Consider the following 22152-nt stretch of genomic DNA (forward strand, 5'->3'; position numbering starts at 1 on the left):
CAACTACCACTGCCTACCAGAAGGTTCTTTACTTACTCAAATGCATTTGTTTCTGTAGGTGTCCGCCCCACTCTCGCGTATGAGACAGTGTCTCTGCAAGACCGCGCGTCTTACTCCGTTCAACTGGGGACGGTTCTCAACATCGTGTGGAAAAACATCGCTCTACTAGACACGGCTGCCGGTTATAAGCTGTGAGTACTTTTTATGTATTACAATATTTATTTATTTAACTCTTTATTGCACTGTAGCAATCATTTTCTACCGGTCAACCTTATCTTTCTTGAAAGAAGAAATAACTTAAAACAAACGTCACTTGAAATATCTTTAGTTATAACTGCTCGATTTGTGGAGCAGTATTTCGAAATGTATTTTTTGTCGTCTTCTTAGTATAAAATTATTTAGAGACATGGCTATATTATATTTTTATATCCAACAGAAAATCGGACGCACTCTTCGAAATGCAAAAGCACGAACAGCTCCTCGTGTACACGCACTCGCTCGTGGCGCCATCTAGCGGCGCGACCACCTTCGCAGATATACTCCAGGAAAACATAACACTCGGTATGACTTACTTCGAGAAACAAGACAGTAGCTTCTACGACATGTTCGTCGAAGCTAACAATGCTTACTACACCCTCAAAACTAGTGTGGTATCTGAAATAAACAACCCGAAAGAAAAGGTGATTATCAAGATAATGACAGCGATTTTGGCTTTGCATACAAGCACACTGACGGCGCGGGTCATGTCCGAAGTGTCGCCCGTAGACCACGTCGAGAAGTACAAGCTGAAGATTCAATACATAGAGGAGGATGTCAAGATATTTGAGGCGTTGCTGAGCGCTTACTACATGTCTGGACTCATATCAGGTAGCTTGGCTAGCAGTGAAGCGATAGAGAAGGCATCTGATGTGTCTTCAGAGAACTATAGACAGGGAAATCCCAACAGACAGCTGTTAAAGAAAGTTCATCCGTATTGCGCCATTATCATGAATTTGAAGGACAAAACCGCTGATAAAGTACAGAAGTACGCGTCAGGAAACACTTTCAGGCCTGCAGAGCCATCTTACGGCAGTTTCGTGAAAGATTGCAAGCATTTCAGCAAGTCGGTTTTGGCCCCAGCAACACTAAAAGATCTCTCGAAGAATCTACATGAAGCCGTGGTAACTTTCGACCAAGTACTCCGGTCGAACCGCGAACTGACCAAAGCAAATGTGAAACAAGCCCAGACTGTGGTGAAGGAAACTGCGTCGTGGCTGTATTCTGTCAATTCCTTCTACAAGAAGATCAAAAAGACTTACTCGGAAGCGTTCCCGGATTTAGCGAAACCTTTGCAGAGTTCACTGTCCCAAATAGCGAGTAGCTTTACCAACATGAATGACTTAGTAAAAGAGTTGCTAGTGAAGGTGGAACAGGGTACAGAGTTGAACAAAGCTGTAGTGGATTTGATGACGTATCCGAATGTTATTCCTCAAGTGCGCGAGAAGCATCTTCGTAGATTCATGGCGCCTGGTTTTGTGCAACTGTTGAACAGAAATGTGCTGGCAGCCAACAATGACGATGCCTTCACTGCTGAACTTGAGAGTTTGGAGTAAGTATACCTTATAATAATGTACGCTTTATTATTGAGATATTGGTTTAGTTAACGTACTATATACCACTTTTGCAACGTTATGTAGTTCAGAAAGAATCAATAAAATGTTTAGAGGCTGGTCAAACAACTGGATTATTGATTCTAATGACATATCCTTCGTAATAGTTATCAAGATTTCGTCCAGTCCACCTGTACGACAAATGACTCCAATATGCCTCTACTGTTATAACTGCAATCTTATAGTTATGCCTAGTTTCACCATAGTCTGATAGATCATTAACACCCCTTATACATTCTAATGTCATCAATTATACGTCATCTCCATATTAAATTCTTGACAGATGTGTCAAAATTCAACAATTAATCCTATGTTCTAACAGAGTATGGTGAAACTAGGTATTAGTCTTCCAAATGGCTAACAACTACATTTTTTCCACAGAGTACTAAAGATGAACCTAACAGAGTTAAAAATGTCGTGCTACGCGTCTGAGCGTGTGGACGACACCAGTCTGCAAGTCATGATGGAGACGCTCGGAGCCGTCGTCGGGTGCTGGGAGAAGCAACAGCGGGATATCGAGAAGAAGAAGGCGGATGATGAAGCGTTATATGTTACTAAGTAAGTGGTAAAAGTTGTAGTGAGAAATAGAGGAGGTTATAGTGTCAATTCACACGTACCATAACCACACCGCGTCGAAGCGACATAATGTGGTTACGTGTGGTAGCGACAAAACGTCGATGTGGTTGCGTTGTCGCTGTCGTTGCGATGTGGTAACCACGTGGTCGTTTGCAGTTAATAGGGAGAGCTGGTGGCCGCGGTGCTGTCGCCGCGTGGCGGCGTTGCCGTCGCGATGTGGTTGCTATGTGGTCGTATTACACAGGTGGTCGATAACGACGGCAAAATGTGGCACGTGTGAATTGGATTATTCATTTTCAATACAAAATATACGCCCGACTACACGGCATCGTTGTGGTGTGGTTGTGGCTGTGGTGTGGTTGTGGTAAGTGTGACTTGACCCTAACATTCACCAAATAGAAGTGTCACTGAGTAGGCAATGCTGACCGGTTTCGACCACCAGCTTAAAAGCATTAAAGTGAAATTTACAAACACTAGCACTACCAATGCTGATCATTTGATGTCACAAAAAGGTGAGATGCGTCTTTCTGTCAGATTGTCATGTAGGCTATCTGCTTCTTTTGCAGACACGCGTCAGGTAATATATATACCATAACCCTTATATAAAAAAATCTTACAGGTCAAAATGTGAAGACGAAGATGACGAGGAAGTAGCGAAAGAGGAGATCATGGAAATGTTTCCCTCCTACTCCGACCACGACTTTGCCGACTTCAAGCCGAACACTCTAGAACAAAAGAAAGTCACGGCCGACCCGCAAGAGAACAAGAACAAATTGAGACACCTCATCACACCAGAAGACGTCTCTTTAGTATACAACTGGCATTCGAACTTTGTTCGCAACATGACGTCATCAGAATGGCTACCCGCCCCGAAAAAGTTGACCGGTTTTGACCCGATCAGTGCGCTGATGCAACGGTATCCCACATTTAGCCGGATTATGCAGAACGGTTGGGAAGCGCTAGACGCTGACATGGAAGGAGCTATTACTCCAACTTTGATGGTGCTTATATCGCAGATCAAAGCCAAAGTTGATGGAGATGGTAAATAAAATATTTTCATAATTATATTCGTAAAACAATTCGTTTTCCAGAGGCGCGAGCATAGGATTCGATACTATTTTCGAATCTACACGAAGGGTCGCTTTTACCAAACGCTAAACGTATTTAAATCAAATTTTAAATACATTTTGTACTAAATGACAAACGTATGACAGGCTACTAAATACGTTTAGCGTTTGGTGAAATTCCACCTAACATGGAAAAAACAAATGCCACTTTTGGAACTAACAAATTTTCCTTACATTTTGACAGTGACATTTGACGATACGCAACGTAAACGGAGGTTTCGAATCCTGTGCTCGGGCAACAGATAAGCCTCTTTCAAGTGAGAGGTATGAGTCATCCAGTGATTTCACAGTCCAGTGGGCAAGGCTTTTTTAATCATTATGCACTGCAGTTATATAACAATGTTACTTATGTTTATATTGGTACATATTATATATAGATATATAATTATTTTTCAGAAGCTTCAGGTCAAAAGGTGGACTTCTACAAGTCGGCGTGGGTGTCTGAAACCAAGCAGTGTGTTCCATTGCTGCAGAGAGTGAAGGATAGCACCAACGAGCTACTGGACCAATGGCCCGACTTCCCTACATTGAAAGACGTAAGGGACTTATGTACTACGCTATTTATCTCATGGTTGATTCTGTGATACGAGCCTACTCGAGTGATGTATCACCCTGCTCTTATGTAATAATTATGTCGAGGCATCCTGGCCAATCAACGACTGATGCTAATCAGACTAGTTGCTCTTCACGGTGACAAACCCTAGGCTTGCTCTTGTGTTAGTCACCGATACCATAAGATGAGGAATACGGTAGGGTGATGTCGTCAAATACTGCTAAAAAAAGGCATATTTAATAGCTATTTGGCTGCATTAGCTTTGGATCTATGGATATCTTATTCCCGTATTATTTGTCGTACTTACTCATATTACTTAAATAACAAATAAATAACGATTTTCCTTTTTACAGATAATAGTGATAGCAAACAGGATACTAAGCTTCCCGGTCACAAGCCCCATATCCCGCTATCTCACGGGCCTCGAGCTGCTTCGAGACAAGATCGAGGAGTGGAACAAAAACGCACACAAGGGGAATAACCTCATTGAGATATCACTAGCTGTCGGACAGCAGATTATCAACTGGAGGAAGCTCGAGATGTCACACTGGAAAGAGTGTCTGAACAACTTGTATCAGAGGTTAGTTTGCAACGTTTATGAGATTCATTTATAAGATTAAAAAAGAGATCTATTCTCAACGACAAATCAAACAATGTATGTATTTTTGTATCAAACCATCCTTAGCTTGCCAATGGAATGCCATTGCTCACCATAATCATTACATAGAAACCTGGATATTGAATAAATGGCATTATAAACCAAAAAGTAAATTTCAAATTTAAAACCGCACATTTCACACTCACAGAAAGCAGTCGGAAGCACACAAGTACTGGTTCTTCCTCTACTCCGTCATTGACTTATACCTGGACCCTTCAGCTGAGCCAGTGCCTCCCTCGAGGGTGATGGGGGTGCTCCGGGACTTCATATCCAATATATCGCACTTAGAACGCGTTCTCATATCATTTCCCAGCAGTTTTTAAACCCGCACATTTCACACTCACTGAAAGCAGTCAGAAGCCCACAAGTACTTGTTCTACCTGTACTCTGTCATCGACCTGTACTTGGACCCCTCGGCCGAGCCAGTGCCTCCATCCAGGGTCACGGGTGTGCTCCGGGACTTATGTCCAATGTAACTCAGTCCATAAAAACAAATTAGGAGCTAGTTTTTAATCTCGCACATTTCACACTCACAGAAAGCAGTCAGAAGCGCACAAGTACTGGTTCTTCCTCTACTCAGTCATCGACCTATACCTGGACCCTTCAGCCGAGCCCGTGCCTCCATCCAGGGTCACTGGGGTGCTTCGGGACTTCATGGAGAAGTCCAACGTGGCGGAGTTCGAGGTGCGGTGCGAGATACTGTACGTGTATCATTGCCATGTGCTGCATCTGCCGAGCGCGCCGAGACGAGGTGAATATACCTAAGTTATTTTATTCTTATTATTAATCGTGGTGAGCTGTAATTAATCGGCACCTTTGAATTGCATAATCAGTCCCGCTATTTTGTTGTCGACTTTTATTTGCTATCGAGAGGTTCAGTGTGTGTAATGCCTTACAAAGAAAGGTCCGTGCGTAATGTCACATTCTCAAAATGTAAAGTGGTTTGGTGAAATAACGAAGGCTAGAAGACACCACCAAAATTGGGTACTGGCTTTTTGACGGATGTCGTTGCTTTTTTTTTTCTTACAATTTAGCATTAGTCAGCAACTATTCAAATGTAATATCTCTTTACAGACGAGCTCCTCTCAATCCTATGGAACATGCACAACTACTACACCCAGTTCAGTTCAGCCGTGGCGTCCTACATCAAGGAGAAACGGGCCCCTATCGAGAAGAAACTGAAAGACTTCGTCAAGATCTGTACCTGGGACCGCGACCTGAGCTACTGGAGTGTTAAAGATACAGTCGACAAGGCGCACAAAGCACTTCATAAACATACTAAGGAGTTTGAGGTACGCGATTTCTTATTGTCCTATTCAAGAATAACCTTCCAATGCTGGATATAGGCCTCACCCAAGAAACGCCACAGCACTCTGTCTGCTGCCTTCTAACTACGACCGACCTAAAGTCGTCGGTCCAGCGGGGTAGAGGGCGTCCCACGCTACGTTGTCCCTGTTTATTGTCAACTCCACAAGATTTGGCCGGCCCACTGCTTCTATAGCGTCCCTTCAACATTAACGGCCCTACATTTAACTTCAGTTACGTTACGCATATCATACTGTTCTTTTCTACGAACCACCCCCATTTCCCCAACAGAAAGTCCTCAAAGAGCCGGTGTCCCAATGCCTGGTGGACTCCAGCTCCGAAGTGACAGACCACGTGGGCATCTGGGACCGGCCGAAGCGAGCGGCCACCGGCGCCGCTCAGGCCGGCGGGGCGTATATGTTGGATGCAACTATGTATATAGCACCGCCCAGGACTATTAAGGTTAGTGTCAGTCATAGATGGCAAGTCTGAGTCCTGGTTAGTGTCAGGGTAATTTATCATAGAAGGCGCTGTTAAGGTACCTTGAGTAGTTAGACTAGGACCGCTATATGCTGGACCCCGTCATGTAAATAGCACTGCCTTGGACTATCAAGGTTAGTATAGATGGCACTGTAAAGGTACACTTCATCATGTCTTAACTGGTTAACCTGAAACTTTTAACCCAGTACCTGTAGCCGCTTCACGGGTTCGTTATCGACGTAGGTAAACGTCACTATATCTTTATTTGCCATAAATAAGATAAGATAAAGATAATAAGGCGATATGAATCCATTAACGCGCATTAAATGAGTTGATTGACGTCCATAACAGACCCGTGCCGCGACCGCTGCCACCATACTTACCACAAACTTCTTATTTATCATATCTCATAAGACTGACTTTCTCATTCACTATCCATCTTCACTTTTTTGACAACTACTAACACTGTTTTATTTCATTTCACAGCTGAATCAGGTAGCATTTTGAACATTTCAGTTTGCGGTGGTGGTTTTCATTTATGGCTTGTAAAAATCTCAACACTTTGGTTTATTATATTATAGTTTATCATAATATATTAAGGTTATAGTGATGTTGATGGTTGGAACGCGAGTGTGTGAATTGAGATTTCAAGTTACAAAGTGCATCCAAAGACATGACTTGGTGTAGATAGTGGTGTAAGGTTTATAGACGCTTAATAAATAACTTATCTGTAGTATGTTATCTTATTTATGGATATATTTAATAAATACATATATGGAATGCAAAGGAAAAGAGCAACCAGTAACTTTTAACATAAAATACCTACACCTTATTTTGTCAACAGAAATACCTCGACCAATCAGAGCAAGCATGCTCTATTATCACCGACGACAGTCTGTTATCCAAAGTACCGAGTCTCCTGAACAAGGCGAAGGCTCTCTGCAAGGACTCGATGGCCAACACCGGCTACCCAACGTTGGTCCAAGCGTTGGATGACTTTGTTACTACGGTCATTGAGACGAGCACGCATTTGGGGACGTTGGACGTAAGTTTGCCAATTCATTCTTGTGCCAAATTAAATGATGACTGAAAATAATCTTTTTATATCAATGTTAATTGACATACACTTTATTGTTTATCTCGGTGGCAAGGCCTAATCCAGCTCTAGTTTTTCAGCCATCATAAGTCCACTGCTGGACATAATTATGCGTTTTCCCATGAGCATGTAGACTACATGATTTTTTTTTACACAGAGAACCTTTATCCAGAAATTATGAAACATACGATAAAAATTTATATTCCAAAACACAGGTGGAAGCGTCAGCCCCCAAAGAGAAGCAAACATCTCAAGCCAAGAACATTCTGCAACAGAAGCGCAAAGCCCTAGCCGACCTGTTCCGGTATCTGACGAAAATGGGCCTTAATTACCGCACCGGACTGTTCATATTGCAAGCAGCGGAGCATGACCTCTACGACTTTACTATAGCTCCGGTGGATCTCACTGCCGCCATGTCGTATTTGAAGAATAGGTATATGATTTGACTTCTTTTAGCCCCTTCAAAAGTATACATACAAATATGGTCCCCTGAAGGGATAGCACGGGGCGCAATTAAGACGTTACAAAAGTTTTGCATCGCGCTCACTCACATCGAGCAGCGTCAAGAGCGAACGGGTCGGAGAACTTTTGTCACGTCTTAATTGTGTCCCATGCTAGCCCTTCTGAGTCTAAAAGTATATGGAATTGTTAAAATAGCTAACATTGACACGTTAGCTTGTGTTAGCTATACAAGCTAACATTGACACGTTAGCTTGTGTTAGCTATACATCCACAAAAACAACACTGCCACACACACAGTATCTTCTTCTTCTTCTTCTTCTTGGCGTCCTATGACCCCCCCGTGGGGCAAAGGGCAGACACAACGGTTCTCCATCTCTGTCTGTCGACGGCAGCGAGCTTCACCTCGGACCACGTCACACACACACAGTATAAAACTTATAAATGTGATTGTTCTTTATATAGTCTATCATCGAATAGTATAGAGTAGAAAACATAGAATACAGCACATAAACCATAGAAAATTAACAAAATTCGCTCCAACTTGCAGGCGTTGCGACGCATCCCTCTCGCAACTGTGGTCCGGCTGCGAGAGCTACTTCCAGAAGAACATCGTGAGGCACAAGCAGCTGTCTGCGGCGCTGCTGCAGCCGCACCAGGACTTGGGGCTGCAGAACATTGAGAGGTGCAAGGGATTCGCGGCCCAACTGTTGGTAAGTAGCCTGATGCTGGAGTAATAAGGCAGTGGTCATTAAAGTAGAAAAAAAGGCGGAAGGAAGCTCGCTAACTAAAAACTGAGGCACGTTAAGTAAGTCAAAAGTTAATGTTGCGATGAGCCGACACACACACATTCACACTCAAAGTAAGTCATTCCGCCGCCGCGCGCCAATTACGTCGCTCTTACGCACCCACACACTCTCATGTCACCGCCATTGTAGTGCCTCAGTTTTTAATATGCGGGCTTCCTTTCGCCTTTTTTCTACTTCGAAGGCAGTGGTGTGTAGTTGGTGGTCTGGCTGCTAGAGCTACTTCCAGAAGAACATTGCTGCTGCAGCCGCACCAGGACTTGGGGCTGCAGAATATTGAGAGGTGCAAGGGATTCGCCGCGCAACTGTTGGTAAGTCGCCTGATGATGGAGTAATAAGGCAGTGGTATGTAGTTGGTCCACCAACCCGTACTAGGCCAGCGTGGTGGATTAAGCCTAAAACCCAGTAGTGGGAAGGAGACCCAGCAGTGGAGACGTGATGGGTCGCGAATGTCGCGATGATGTAGTTGGTTGTTCGGCTGCTAGAGCTACTTCCAAAAGAACGCCGCGCAGCTGTTGGTGAGTCTTGTATCCTGGAGTAATAAGGCAGTGGTATGAAGTTGGCTGCGAGAGCTACTTCCAGAAGAACATCGTGAGGAACAAGCAGCTGTCTGCGGCGCTGCTGCAGCCGCACCAGGACTTGGGGCTGCAGAATATTGAGAGGTGCAAGGGATTCGCGGCCCAACTGTTGGTAAGTAGCCTGATGCTGGAGTAATAAGGTCGTGGTAAGTAGGAGGTTGTCTGAATTTGTATGTCTGTGTGGCTGCGATACTATAATATAGCCTGTGAGCTACAAAACAGATGAATTGTGTTTCTTTTCAAGAGTGATAATTGCATTTATTTTATGAAAATTGGTGCCGCTATTCAAATTTGAGAGAATTTATCATTATTTTTGGGAGATTCTTAAAATTTGTTAGACTAAGGAAATATTGATCACACCTTGTTTTAAGCTCTTGACGTAAGGGCAAAGATGAAGGTGGAAAATATCAGAAGTCAATTGCATTTTTTATTAACGTATTCACTTTCTCTTTCAGAAAATAACCAACACACAAAAGAAGTCGATATCAAAGTACTCGAGACACTTGTGCGACCTTCGCAACCTGGCCTCCAGCATCACATCAGCTCTGGACCTGGATGGAGACAACAACATCTCTACATTAGACACTAAACTGGACATTCTCACTGATTGCTACGGCACCATCAGTCTAACATTAGAGCAGTTTATAGTCCTCCTCAAGTCCTGCCCAGAAAAAGCTTTGAGCCAAGAATATGAGCCTCAATTCGACGTGGTCTTATCAAACTCTCCGATCGTTCGATGCTATCAAAACAGCGACGAATGGCGTACCCTTTATGACAAAGTAAAATCGATCGCTGCCATCACGAATAAACAAAAGACTGCTCTGAGCAAACTTCGCAACACCATGCCTAAGGTAATCGGCAAGCGGTTTGACCTGCCGCCTGCCTCGCAGAATCATATTGACGTGACAACTGAAGCGAAGAATAATCTAGAAACCATAAAGAATGAAGTGACAAGTCTGTTAGAAGAATACAGCTTCAAATTCAAAACGTCGACTGAAATAGCGCCTCAACATCCCGTACTGAAAAGTATAAGCGGCCTCTCACAGTATCTAAACAAAACTTTCGAAGACTTGACAGAACTTGATCTCCTAATCGATGACTCCATGGAGGATACCATGGAAAAACAGTCCCTATTGGTGCAACAAACAGAAGACGTTGTCGCCACAATGCTACTGATCATCCAGTCCATTTACAAGAAACATTTGCCAGAAAACAAAACAACTGACAGCGATGTTTTGGACGCGATAGATGAAATAATTGATGATCAACAGGAGAAAGACACTTCGGACTCGGAATCTAGAGAAATACTCGAAGATAATCACTTGAAGGAGCATTTGCAAGAGAAATTGACGAGTGATTCGCGTATGCTTCAATTGGATTCTTTGAATACGAAGCTTCACAGTTTACTATCAAACTATGCTCAGTACATAGCTGTGTCGTCAAATGTTGGCGATGTCAAGAATGTGGTGTCGAGGGTGGTGCCAATATTGGAGCAAACCGTTCTGTTTGTTCAGTACTTTGTAACACAGAAGGTGTCTGTGCACCGAGTGTCTTGCAAGATGCTGTCGGTGCTATTGAAGATCTTCACGGACTTGACTACTAAAGGGTAAGACTTACATAACTAAATTCAGATTTTCACAAAATTGAAATTCTGCTTTGCATTTAAAAAAAAATTAATAACTTTTAAACCTATTATTACAGATACTCCAATGCGATAGGCAAGCAAACAGTTAAATGTTATTTAGCACATCATTACCCAAAAATCGCCAACACTATCAGAAAACTGCTCTTCAAATCTGAAAGCACCTGTTTTTTCGTCTATTGACATAGAATAAGCGATAAACCCTTAGTCTGTGCCTATCCCTCTGTATAACATACATTCATAAATTTATTCGTGTGTAACCAAATCATAATCAGTAGACCTACACCAAATTCAGCTTCCATCTTATGTGTCACAGATTCTGCAAGCCATCCGACCTGGACATGGAAGAGGGCGACGGCGACGGCGGCCCGGGCAAGCTGTCCAGCGGCACCGGCCTGGGCGAGGGCGAGGGGCAGACCGACGTGTCCGACAAGATCGAGAACCAGGTACTGCACATAGCGCCATCTAGTGGACATTCTATGTACATACTCTGTGTAACACTTGCATAGAAGGCCATCTAGTGGTCACACTATGAAATACTTCACATAGCGCCATCTAGTGGACACTGTAGAATTAGTATACAGCGCCATCTAGTGTTCACTCTGTGTACCACGAGCACACAGCGCCATCAAGTGGTCACTCTGTGTACCACGATCACATAGCGCCATCTAGTGGTCACTATGTGTACCACGATCACACAGCGCCATCTAGTGGTAATTCTGTGTACCACGAACATACAGCGCCATCTAGTGGTCGCACTATGTACCACTTCCACACTGTGCCATCTAATGGTCACTCTATGGTCCACTTGTTCACAGCGCTTAAAAAACAACTTATATGTTTAATAATTCTCGGTAAAACTATATTATTGACATACATTACTTATGCCAGGACCAACTGGACGACGCCCGTAAGCCGGGTGATGAGAGGAAGGAGGAAGAGAGGGACTGCAAGGAGGAGGAGAAGGGCGTCAACATGACCGACGACTTCGACTCGCATCTGCAGGATGTCGAGAAGAAAGGTGAGAATATTATAGTGTACTAAAGTCTGTTTTTATCTCAGGTCCTAAATTGTCAGATTCTGAACGGTTCATCCACAGTCGATTGTCCCGCCAATAGAACGATATGTCACTTAATCGCAGGACAATCGACTGTAGTTTATTTATTTTTTTAAGGATAATAAAATTGTCTATCGCACATATACATTAGTACATAGGTGAAGTTAATGCTTATAGTATTCTCTTCCAGTAAAAGTTCTCTCCAATTTTACTTATGAACCAATAAACTTTGTATTGATTCCAAAACATACGAACCTGTTTAAATGAATTCCCAAAAGAAACCTTTATAAGGCGTGTTGTAACTGGCGGAAACCAGCTAGTATTTAAAATAATGTTAATTTTCAGAAGGTGATCCGGATTCCGACCAGGAGGACGAAGACGATGCGGACAAGCAGATGGGTGACACTGACAATGCTGCTGAGAAGTAAATATGCGTTCATTTTATTTATTCACGATTTCTAAAATTATCTCAGATTGTGTTAAACTGACTCTACTGCTGTGCAGGTCCTAATTAACGGATTTGCTGCTTATCCATGATATACCTACCTTTTATACTATGTATCCTTCTACTGCCAAATGGTACCATATTATAAACTTTATTGTTACTATTTTAAAAACATTCAATTTAATACTTACGTAACACAACGCAGGCTCGATCAACAAATCTGGGGCTCAGAAGATGAGGAAGAAATAGACGAAGAACAGCAACAGAAAGAGAAGAAAGATGAGAAGGGAAGCGGCGAGAGCACGGGAGAGAAAGAGATGGCTGCTAAAGATGAAGAGCAAGGCGCGGACGATGGCAGCGAAGGAAAGGAAAAGAAGCAAAAGAAGGATATTAATGAAATGGAGGAACCAGAGATGGATGATGATCAGGTGAGAAAAGAATTGATGTTAATTCGCTGTAGTTTTTACTGGCTGTATAGAAAAGGATATGTATAAGAATGCTCTTTCATAATCAATGTAAATAAATTGCTATATATTTAACAAGTATCTATTTGTACACTAATCTGATTTGTGTGACATATAGGTACCAATCTGTTAACAAAATACTGTAACTCGCATATCAACTGTATTCTCAATAAGCAGTTTCCTAACAGCAATTTTTTTTTTATTTTGCTCATATTCAATATATATTTTGTGCCTCAGGTGGACCCGTACCACGGCAACCACCAGCCGCTCCCGGAGCCCGAGGACTTTGAGCTGCCTGATAACATGGACCTGGACGGAGACGGGAATGAAAAGGAAGATGATAAGGTATGTAGTTAAATAATTAAAGCTCTATTTTAGCTAAAAGGCTTTCTCTTGGCGATCCTACCCCCTTGAAATGTTTTGTCCCCCTCTAACTCAGTACAAATTGTTCTTTGACAGAGAGGGACAAAACAGTTTATTAGATAAAACGTCCTATAACTTTTCTATGAATAAGGGGGCTAGTCTGTAAGTATGTTTTGTAAGTTTAATTTAAGTAGTAATATTCTACGAAATTGAATAAAATACAACCAGTATTGTATTCAATTTTAATACCCCTCGGATCAATATGCTTTAGTTTTTGATGATTATGTTGTTCACAACTTCACATGATAACGTTGTGTAACATCACCCATCTCACTCCTCACAGGAAGGTGAAACAGAGACAGATAACCCGTTCGAGATCGACGTGCCGAAGATTCCAGAAGAGCCTGAGGAAGAGCCGGGCAAGGAGAGGAACAACGAGGGCTTGGACGTGTCTGATGATGATGATGACCAGGCTGGTGACGATGCAGGGGACAAGGATGGGGGACAGGTTGGTGATAAAAATAATTAGGGTTTATAAAAATTGGCACTGTGACACAGAACATGCAAGGCCCAATAGAAAAAAACTTTAAACTAAATAAATATACTCATTTTTACCCGCCAAGATTACACTTTGCGAATATGCCCATCTGTATGTAGAATCTTTTTGATAGAAGTGAACACAAGTCCATCTCAATTCAACAACATCCATTGTTATTACTAGGAAAACGACGATGAAAATCCAAAAGAAGGCGAAGACGAGAAACAAGAAGACAACAAACCCGACGAAACGGGAGACCAACAGGACGAAACAGAAGAAACCAACCCAGAGGGAACTCCGGAAACAGCAGACGAGCCAGAAGTCCCCGAAGAAACCGAAAAGAAGGATGAAGAAGTACCAAGAAACCCCGAGAACGTGAACGAAGAAGATGAAGTGGAACAGAAGAACCAGGAAGCCAACCCTCAAGCGAACCCCTCGAATGATGACCAGGCTACTGGTGAGAAAGCTGAAAACGCACAGATGGAGAAAGGAACTGATGATAATGTTGAGACGAATGCTGATCAATCGAAGGACGAGGATGCTGCTCCATTTGTAAGTATTTTAGGAATTCCTTCCTTTCACTACCTAAACGCATAGCTTGGCTAAATGCTTATAAAATCATAAATAATAAGCAACGATACTACAATGGAATGAAAATTCTGTTATAGGAGCAAAATACCTATTTCTAGAATTATAATATATGTTGTATTGCAATTGGTTGTTCTACAATCATCATCACGACCCATTACGTCTTCACTGCTGGGGCACGGGTCTCCTTCCAATGAAGGAAGGGTTTACAATAATAATTATAAATTTAATAATCACTACTTCTTTTAAAATCAGTAACTTTTTCTGACTCCTATTCTCCTAACGAAGAGCCGTTTCCGAATGTGGCATTAAATGGACGAGGAAAAATAATGATCTAATAATGGACAACATTTCAAAAAACTAAAGCTGCTATAAATAAATCGAAAACCATTTCGAGATTTAGCTCTCAAGGCCACAAAAAAAATGTTTTTGTATTTTTTGGATGTATCATTTTCGAGAAAATCATAAAATAGTAAAAACGTGCTGATGACGTCATGCATCAGGTGCGATGCATTTTGATGATCAAAGCCTATAGATTTAAAAACAAAGTAACTGTCACTTTCATTTTTGATTGACCTTGACGTTTTATCGAGTCGTTGTTGTTTATTTGGGTCATTTTCATAAATTCTGTTCTGACACTTTCTGACTATTTTTTTAATTTATCATATAAAATGGTTAGTACTTTATTGAGAGATGACCTCTATTTAATATGTCCCAGAGCATGCCACCGCCTACACAGCTGAAAAAATGCTTCTGCTTATTTTTTTACATGATAAGTACCTACTTTGTATCATCAGAAATATCAATGTCATTTGAAAATGACCCATTTGTTGGTTGGCATGTAAACAAAGTTTAAATGTCACTTGTCAGTGTCATTTATGTTTTTTTTCGAGATTAAGGCAATAGACAAAAATAAAAATTGAGCCTAATATATGATGTCACTTCCGGTTTTAAAATAATTAACTTTAAAGTTAAAAATAACATGCAAAAATTAATGTATATACAAAATAAAAAAATACGGGTCCTCTAATTTTTTATAACCTTTCCGAATAGCTAATAAAAATATAGGGTAAAGAAAATGAAATGTTGTCCATTCAATACCCTTCAGGAACAAGCCCAAGAGCAAGTCGGCGACGAGCGGCAGGCGACCGGCCGCTCGGAACTGGACAAGAGCGACCGCGGGCACCAGGGACAAAGACAGGCGGCCCCGCGCGCCGGCGCCGAGCGGGACCAGGCGCGCCGGGAGAACCAGCCCGGGCGCACTGACCAGGAGAGGACACTCGGTGAGATATGTAGCATACTACCCGTAGTATTATAGCATTTTTTGGGCCTTTTGATACAAGACAGTAAGACGCCATTGGTGCGCTATATGTCGCTCAATCACTATTATTCCATTACGTCATTGACGCTGATATAATGCTTTCCTATCATTGGTTAGTGAGTAGATGGTCAAGACAGAAAGACGCCATTGGTGCGCTCTATGCTGCTCAGACGCAATTCTTTTATTACGTGCTTTAACGGCCGACATTTTGGTTACTGCATGAGTTTGGCTGTATCTAGTGCAATGGTCAGCCTGTAAGTATCTATGTGAGTGACCGCGGGCACCAGGGGCGGCAGCAGGCGGCCCCGCGCGCCGGCGCCGAGCAAGACCAGCGCCGGGAGAACCAGCCCGGGGGCACCCACCAGGAGAGGACACTGGGTGAGATATAGGAGTGTAGACGGCAATTTTAGGAGTGAAATGCGCCAAAGCAGAAAGACGCTATTGGTCAGTCATATAGGCCGATCCGTCGCTATTTGGTCTATTGCGGCACTGACGCTGCCGTAATGGTCTCTAATGAATCGTTAGTGAGTAGATGGTCTAGACAGAAAGACGTGATTGGTGCGCTCTATGCCACTCAGATGCTATTAGTCTATTACGTCACTGACGCGCTCCGACGGCCGCCATTTTGGTTAGCTCCTGAATGTGGCAGTACTCTAGTTTCTCTTATCATTCGTTCAAAATCCCTCTATCACTATCACCACTAACTAACTAACCTACCCTCTCAGGCGAAGTGTCGGAGCGTCACAAGAAGACCCACACGCTGAACGTGGACGACGACGACGCTCCCGAGGAGGAAGGCGGCGAGCAGGATGAGCAGGACCCTGGGGCTGATGCCTACCAGCACATTAAGCAGGGGCACAAGGATGATCTGCAGGTAGGCGGCACTTTTGTTTATTACATAGAGCTTGAAGCTGTTTCTAGTTTATTATAATGTATACAGGGTGTTTTATCTGTGACGTTTGGCAGGTCAATTTTAAAATTGGCCCTTTATAAACTGGACGTATTGCGTCGTAGGTGATATTTTTCTTTTGGTCTCACATGATAATGATGACCTTGGAGTATTGCAACGTACTTCTTTGGACTGTTAGTGGATTTTGATCAAATATCTTTCATGTTCCGGCGGGCTTTCAATATGGGAATTCTGCAGTTGTAAAAAAAATACACAAGTTACGCAAGTTAAATAAATACTTACTAAACCATATATAATATATATATATGGAGCAGCGTTGGCTCCATTATTAAATTTGCTCAGTACTACGCGAACATACACCTGTCAAGGAGAACGTCACTGATAAAATTCCAGCCGAAGCGACGCCGCACCAAGAAATAAAAGATACTAATCAATCAAACACTCTTCATAGGTAGTGGACGCGGCCACAAAAGAACAAGCGGATCAGCAGCCAACCCTTCAGCAGGAAGAAGAAGAAGCGGACAAGCTGAAGGAAGACGAAGAGGTGCCCATGGACGTGGACGAAGATATGCACGTGAGTTGTTTTATAAACACTTTATTACAGATAAAAGAGTAAAATATACATACATTTGCAAATAAAAAACAGTATTGTAGGCAGTATTCTAATCAAACTGATCTGACATATTAATCACGCTTTTATACGCAGAACTAGCGAACCGGTGGATAAAAAATCATAACTTCCGTTTGAAAACGTTTTTCCAAAAACTGCCAAGGCCATCCTCCTCGTCGTGCTAATTCCAATTTTTAGAACTTACCTCCTTATAATAATAAGCACTAAATCAGTCCAATAACAGGTAATCTTGGCAAATTAAATACCTAATTATTTACAATCTTCACTCACACCACAGGTGGAAAAACCCGACAAAGAGCTCACCTCAGAAAAGAACACAAACAGCTCCGAGAAAGAGAAAGACGACGAGAGAGCGGGACAGAAGAAGGAGGGCGGCGAGGAGGCGACGGGGGACGCGGGGGTGGAGGTGGAGGGGGAGGCGGTCACGACAGCGACCGTGCCGAGAGGGAATGAGTCTAGTTATCATACGAGGTAAGAGCAGTTTGTGCACGTTTTTATTAGATAATAATCTCCCAAGAGTCTCACGAAAGGAGCTTCCCCAAGTGACGAGTTGTGGACAGCCAGCTGCAGACGCTAATCTGAATGGCCAATCTTTTCATTACGGTGACGATCATAAGGAAGGTGATACGTCACGCGGGGAAGCCCATAGAGCATGCAGACCGAGCAGAGACTGATGTTTGTCTAGTTCGGATCTGGTATTCGTCTCTTGTTGACGCACTAAGAAAAAGTACATTATATTTATAATAAACTTACCCCTATTCTAAACCTAATCTCAATCCCACAGACTGCCAGACTCCACCACCGACGCTCCCGTTGACACTCTCCCAGTAGACCAATACCTGCACTACTCGGGCTGGCTACAACGGGCCCCTACTACCACCGCGCCCAGCGCTCTGTGGCGCGGCGCGTGGGCGCACACGCAGGCGCAGGCGCGCGCGCTGACTGAGCGACTGAGGTTACTGTTGGAGCCCACGCAGAGGACGAGACGAGCTGGTAAATAATACGCTGCTATATAAGATATCCTGCTAGATATATAGTTAAGCCAAAAAAGGTTGAAATTCGCGAAAAAGGGATTTTTGAATTAATTCCGTAGAAAAAAATATGGTTTAGAATGAGCTCCTAGTAACCGCCTTTCGGTTAGCTATGATACTAGAAGGATCAGACTCCCAATATAGAGTAATACAGCAGCTATGCAGTGCGGCGCGGAATAAAACGCTCGCTTTCTTATAACAATGTGTATGACCTACGTATATGAGCACAAGATGGATCAGAATGGAGCAATAGAGCACTAGAGCGGCTATGCAGCGGCGCGGCGCTTGGGCGCGTCTTTAAGTACGTAGGTATATAGACACCAGAAGGATCCGACTCCCAATAGAACATTCCAGCGGCTATGCAGCGCTCTGTGGCGCGGCGCGTGGGCGCACACGCAGGCGCAGGCGCGCCCTGACAGAGCGCCTGAGGCTACTGTTGGAGCCCACGCAGAGGACGCGACGAGCCGGTATGTAATACTATTGTATATGTTGCTATATTAGGTATCCTGCTGTATAGGCGTCAAAAAAGGTAAAATTTGGCAAAATAGGTATTTTTTATGCAAACCACCTTTTGGCTAGCTATGAGACTAGAAGGAAGGAAGGATACTGGACGTCTGACCCAATAGAACTATAACTATGCATAGCTGCATAGCGGCATGGTATGATTCGCTCGCTTTCTTCTTGTAACGACGTGTATACTTACATTATATAAGACACACAAAAGAAGGATCAGGCTTCCAATAGAGCACTGCAGCGGCTATGCAGCGGCGGCGGCGGCGTGGCGCATGCGCGCACACGCAGGCGCAGGCGCGCGCGCTCACTGAGCGCCTGAGGCTACTGTTGGAGCCCACGCAGAGGACGAGACGAGCTGGTAAGAATATTGTTATACGGGGTGTTAGAAAAGTGGCATAGTAAGACGAAGAGCGAATAAAGCTGCTGCTGGAGCACATGCAGAAGAAGCGGTGGACCGGTAAATAAGTAAATAAAGGATATCTATTTTTTGCGTAGGTAGGTATATCGCAAACAATTTTTTTATGGTGTATTCCCAAATGTTGTTTAGGATAGTAGGTCACCCATATGCAAGAACCTATGAAAAGCATTTTAATTGGTTTTGTATCCAATTTTCGTTGATACACTTCCTGGATCAGTCTTTTATTAATGTACAACGTTTTTTTGTTCACCAGGTGACTTCCGCACGGGCCGCGCCATCAACATGCGGCGCGTGATCCCCTACATCGCCTCGCACTTCCGCAAGGACCGGATCTGGCTCAGAAGGTAAATAAGAAAACAATATTAAATATAATAAATAAGTAGATTATTGCCAATGCCACACGAATATTTTAATATCAAATTGTTTTTGACACAAAATAAAACCCATATAATATTGAGATTTCTGTAGGTGCCTACCTATCCTTTCGCGTTCAGTAAGGATATGTTATAGTCACATAACTCACTCGAATTATTATGTGTATTTGCTTGAAACGATGCTTCGCGCAGTCTTTTCAGGAATAAAGCCGCAAATAACTTCCGGAATCCCGAAATCCAACCTACATTCAGACATATACTAATCCTGCAACTACTAATCGGTTTTAACACTATTGTTTACTTACAGAACGAAGCCAGCCAAGCGCGACTACAAGATCGCGATCGCCATGGACGACTCGAGCTCCATGTCCGACAACCGGAGCAAGGAGCTCGCCTTCGAGAGCCTGGCGCTAGTGTCGCAGGTAACTCACTAATTACATAAGATATATTCCACATGCGCCTCCAAGCCTTCAACGGGACCATATAAGTGTATTCTGTGCATTGGCCAAGTTATAGGGATCCCAGTTTACTTTTCTATTGAAATAGAAGAAGAGTGGGATATGCTTTCTATCATTATCATCATCATACTTCCGGCTACATTGTCCTTACAGATCTCCTACTTCTGCTTTCATAATCCAACCAGCCACTGCTGCTAGCTATATAAATATAACACATCACTATTCCACAGGCACTAAACCTACTGGAATCGGGCGACCTAGCCGTCCTGAGCTTCGGAGAGAAGCCCAACCTCCTGCACCCGTTCACAGAACAGTTCTCTGAACACTCCGGAGCGAACATCTTACAACACCTCACATTCGAGCAGACCAAGACCAAGATAGCACAACTACTCGACTTCTGCACGGTGCTGTTCGAAGAGACGAGTGTGAAAAGTGACGCTATAAATGCGAAGCTGCTGATGGTGGTCAGTGATGGGAGAGGGATATTCTCTGAAGGGGAGACAAGAGTCATCCAGGCGGTGAGGAGGGCGCGACAGATGGGCATCTTCTTGGTCTACGTCATCATCGATAATCCGGATAATAAGGTGAGTAATTTGATTGAAACCTAATGTAAAAATTACAGTTTGAATAATTAATCAGATCTTGAAGCCATGTCAGATCATATAAATTGTAAGACCATAAATAGTCATTGGGATGATTTTCATAACAAAATAATTATGCCGAAACATCCCAAACACATACCTACATTAGTTTATTACTGGGTGTTTGAAAACTGCTTTAGTAACAGCGATTTATCTAAGTCGCAGATAAAAATTCGGGTCGGTCGCATACATACTATACCGACTTTTTACTTACCACACCTACCCATCTTAATACATAATCTACAACTTCCACCCTCCCCCAGGACTCAATAATGGACATCCGGCGGCCGCTCTTCGACCCGGTGACGAACAGCCTGTCGGGCTTCGTGCCGTACCTGGACACGTTTCCGTTTCCGTTCTACCTGGTGCTGCGCGACATGGCGGCGCTGCCGGCCGTGTTGGGCTATGCGCTGAGGCAGTGGTTCGAGCTGGCCGCCAATACTGCCAGTTAGGGACGATGTTGGAGCCAATGGTTGGTGATTTGATGTGGTTAAAATTAAAGGTGGGTATAGATTACAACATTTTGTCGAGCATTTCTGTGTAATGTAACTTTTTACGAATGGGACAGTACAGGCAAAAGCATGATTAAAAGTTCGTAAAAGAATGATACACTAGAACATATCAGAGAGCGGCTCGTAGTTCTATTACAAGAAAATGTTGTCGTCTATACTCACCTTAAGGACATAAGTATGTGAATTGGTATACCAGATTCTGATATTTACTACGCTGGCCTGACTGCCAGTTAGGAGCAATGTTGGAACCAATAGTTAGTGTTTGATAAGGTTAAGGACATAAGTGAATTGGATATACAGGTTTATATACTTTTTTACTTCGGTAGCTCAGCGACCCGAAATGAGAGATAAAATTCAGTGAATATAACTTTGTCAAAAGTCAAAGTCAAAATTTTTTATTCATCGTACAAATATAAAATTTTCTGATGAACGTCAATTTTTACAAATTACTCTCCGTTCGGATAAGGGGGGGCTCTTTCTGTCTAAGGAGAAGAACGGAGGCAAGAAACTCCTGAGCCAAAATTTAATATTTTAATTACCATCTATATCATGTAGGTACCAAACTGTTACATGTATAAATTATGTTTGGAACATGTTTAACATTAGTATCCATATTCCGTAGAAAAGAAACGTATGAAGGCATTTATAACGTTATGAGATATGATTATATAAGTATCAAGTGAATTAGTTATAATCTTCAGCTGTTGTTTTAGATTATGTTGTAAAAACCATAGTTGGTGATGATAGAAATCAAGTAGGTATCAAGTTGTTTTCGGTTATGATGGGATATGAATTGAATATATGTGTTGGTGACTACTCTGCCTTAGTTAATTAAGGGTTGGTGCTTTAAGGATTTAGTTTCAAAAACTATAACTAACCAATTACCTTTCATATGATTTTTAAACAATTTAAGTGCCTAACTTAATGAAAGTCCTATAAGGCAGATATTAAAACTTATT

The 22152-nt window shown here is 42.7% G+C and overlaps 1 protein-coding gene across 1 annotated transcript in view; it reads left to right on the forward strand.

Annotated features, from left to right (window-relative positions):
• LOC105391443 (midasin) overlaps positions 1–21560 on the forward strand; it is a 34835-nt gene extending 13275 nt beyond the window's left edge. The window contains exons 14-42 of the mRNA XM_048627841.1: positions 59–191; positions 437–1588; positions 2031–2207; positions 2845–3266; positions 3749–3888; positions 4259–4485; positions 5100–5314; positions 5638–5855; positions 6160–6330; positions 7193–7393; positions 7660–7877; positions 8454–8616; positions 9743–10893; positions 11246–11375; positions 11821–11950; positions 12332–12410; positions 12637–12859; positions 13133–13240; positions 13602–13766; positions 13980–14348; positions 15493–15667; positions 16431–16579; positions 17067–17189; positions 17524–17717; positions 18031–18239; positions 19462–19552; positions 19890–20004; positions 20271–20624; positions 20945–21560. Of these exons, the coding sequence (XP_048483798.1) occupies positions 59–191; positions 437–1588; positions 2031–2207; positions 2845–3266; positions 3749–3888; positions 4259–4485; positions 5100–5314; positions 5638–5855; positions 6160–6330; positions 7193–7393; positions 7660–7877; positions 8454–8616; positions 9743–10893; positions 11246–11375; positions 11821–11950; positions 12332–12410; positions 12637–12859; positions 13133–13240; positions 13602–13766; positions 13980–14348; positions 15493–15667; positions 16431–16579; positions 17067–17189; positions 17524–17717; positions 18031–18239; positions 19462–19552; positions 19890–20004; positions 20271–20624; positions 20945–21133 (7391 nt within the window). The 3' untranslated portion in view covers positions 21134–21560. The remainder of the gene's footprint in view (positions 1–58; positions 192–436; positions 1589–2030; positions 2208–2844; positions 3267–3748; positions 3889–4258; positions 4486–5099; positions 5315–5637; positions 5856–6159; positions 6331–7192; positions 7394–7659; positions 7878–8453; positions 8617–9742; positions 10894–11245; positions 11376–11820; positions 11951–12331; positions 12411–12636; positions 12860–13132; positions 13241–13601; positions 13767–13979; positions 14349–15492; positions 15668–16430; positions 16580–17066; positions 17190–17523; positions 17718–18030; positions 18240–19461; positions 19553–19889; positions 20005–20270; positions 20625–20944) is intronic.
• Positions 21561–22152: the final 592 nt, after the last annotated feature.

Source organism: Plutella xylostella, chromosome 19 (genome assembly GCF_932276165.1).
Source record: "Plutella xylostella chromosome 19, ilPluXylo3.1, whole genome shotgun sequence".
Lineage (NCBI taxonomy): Eukaryota > Metazoa > Arthropoda > Insecta > Lepidoptera > Plutellidae > Plutella > Plutella xylostella.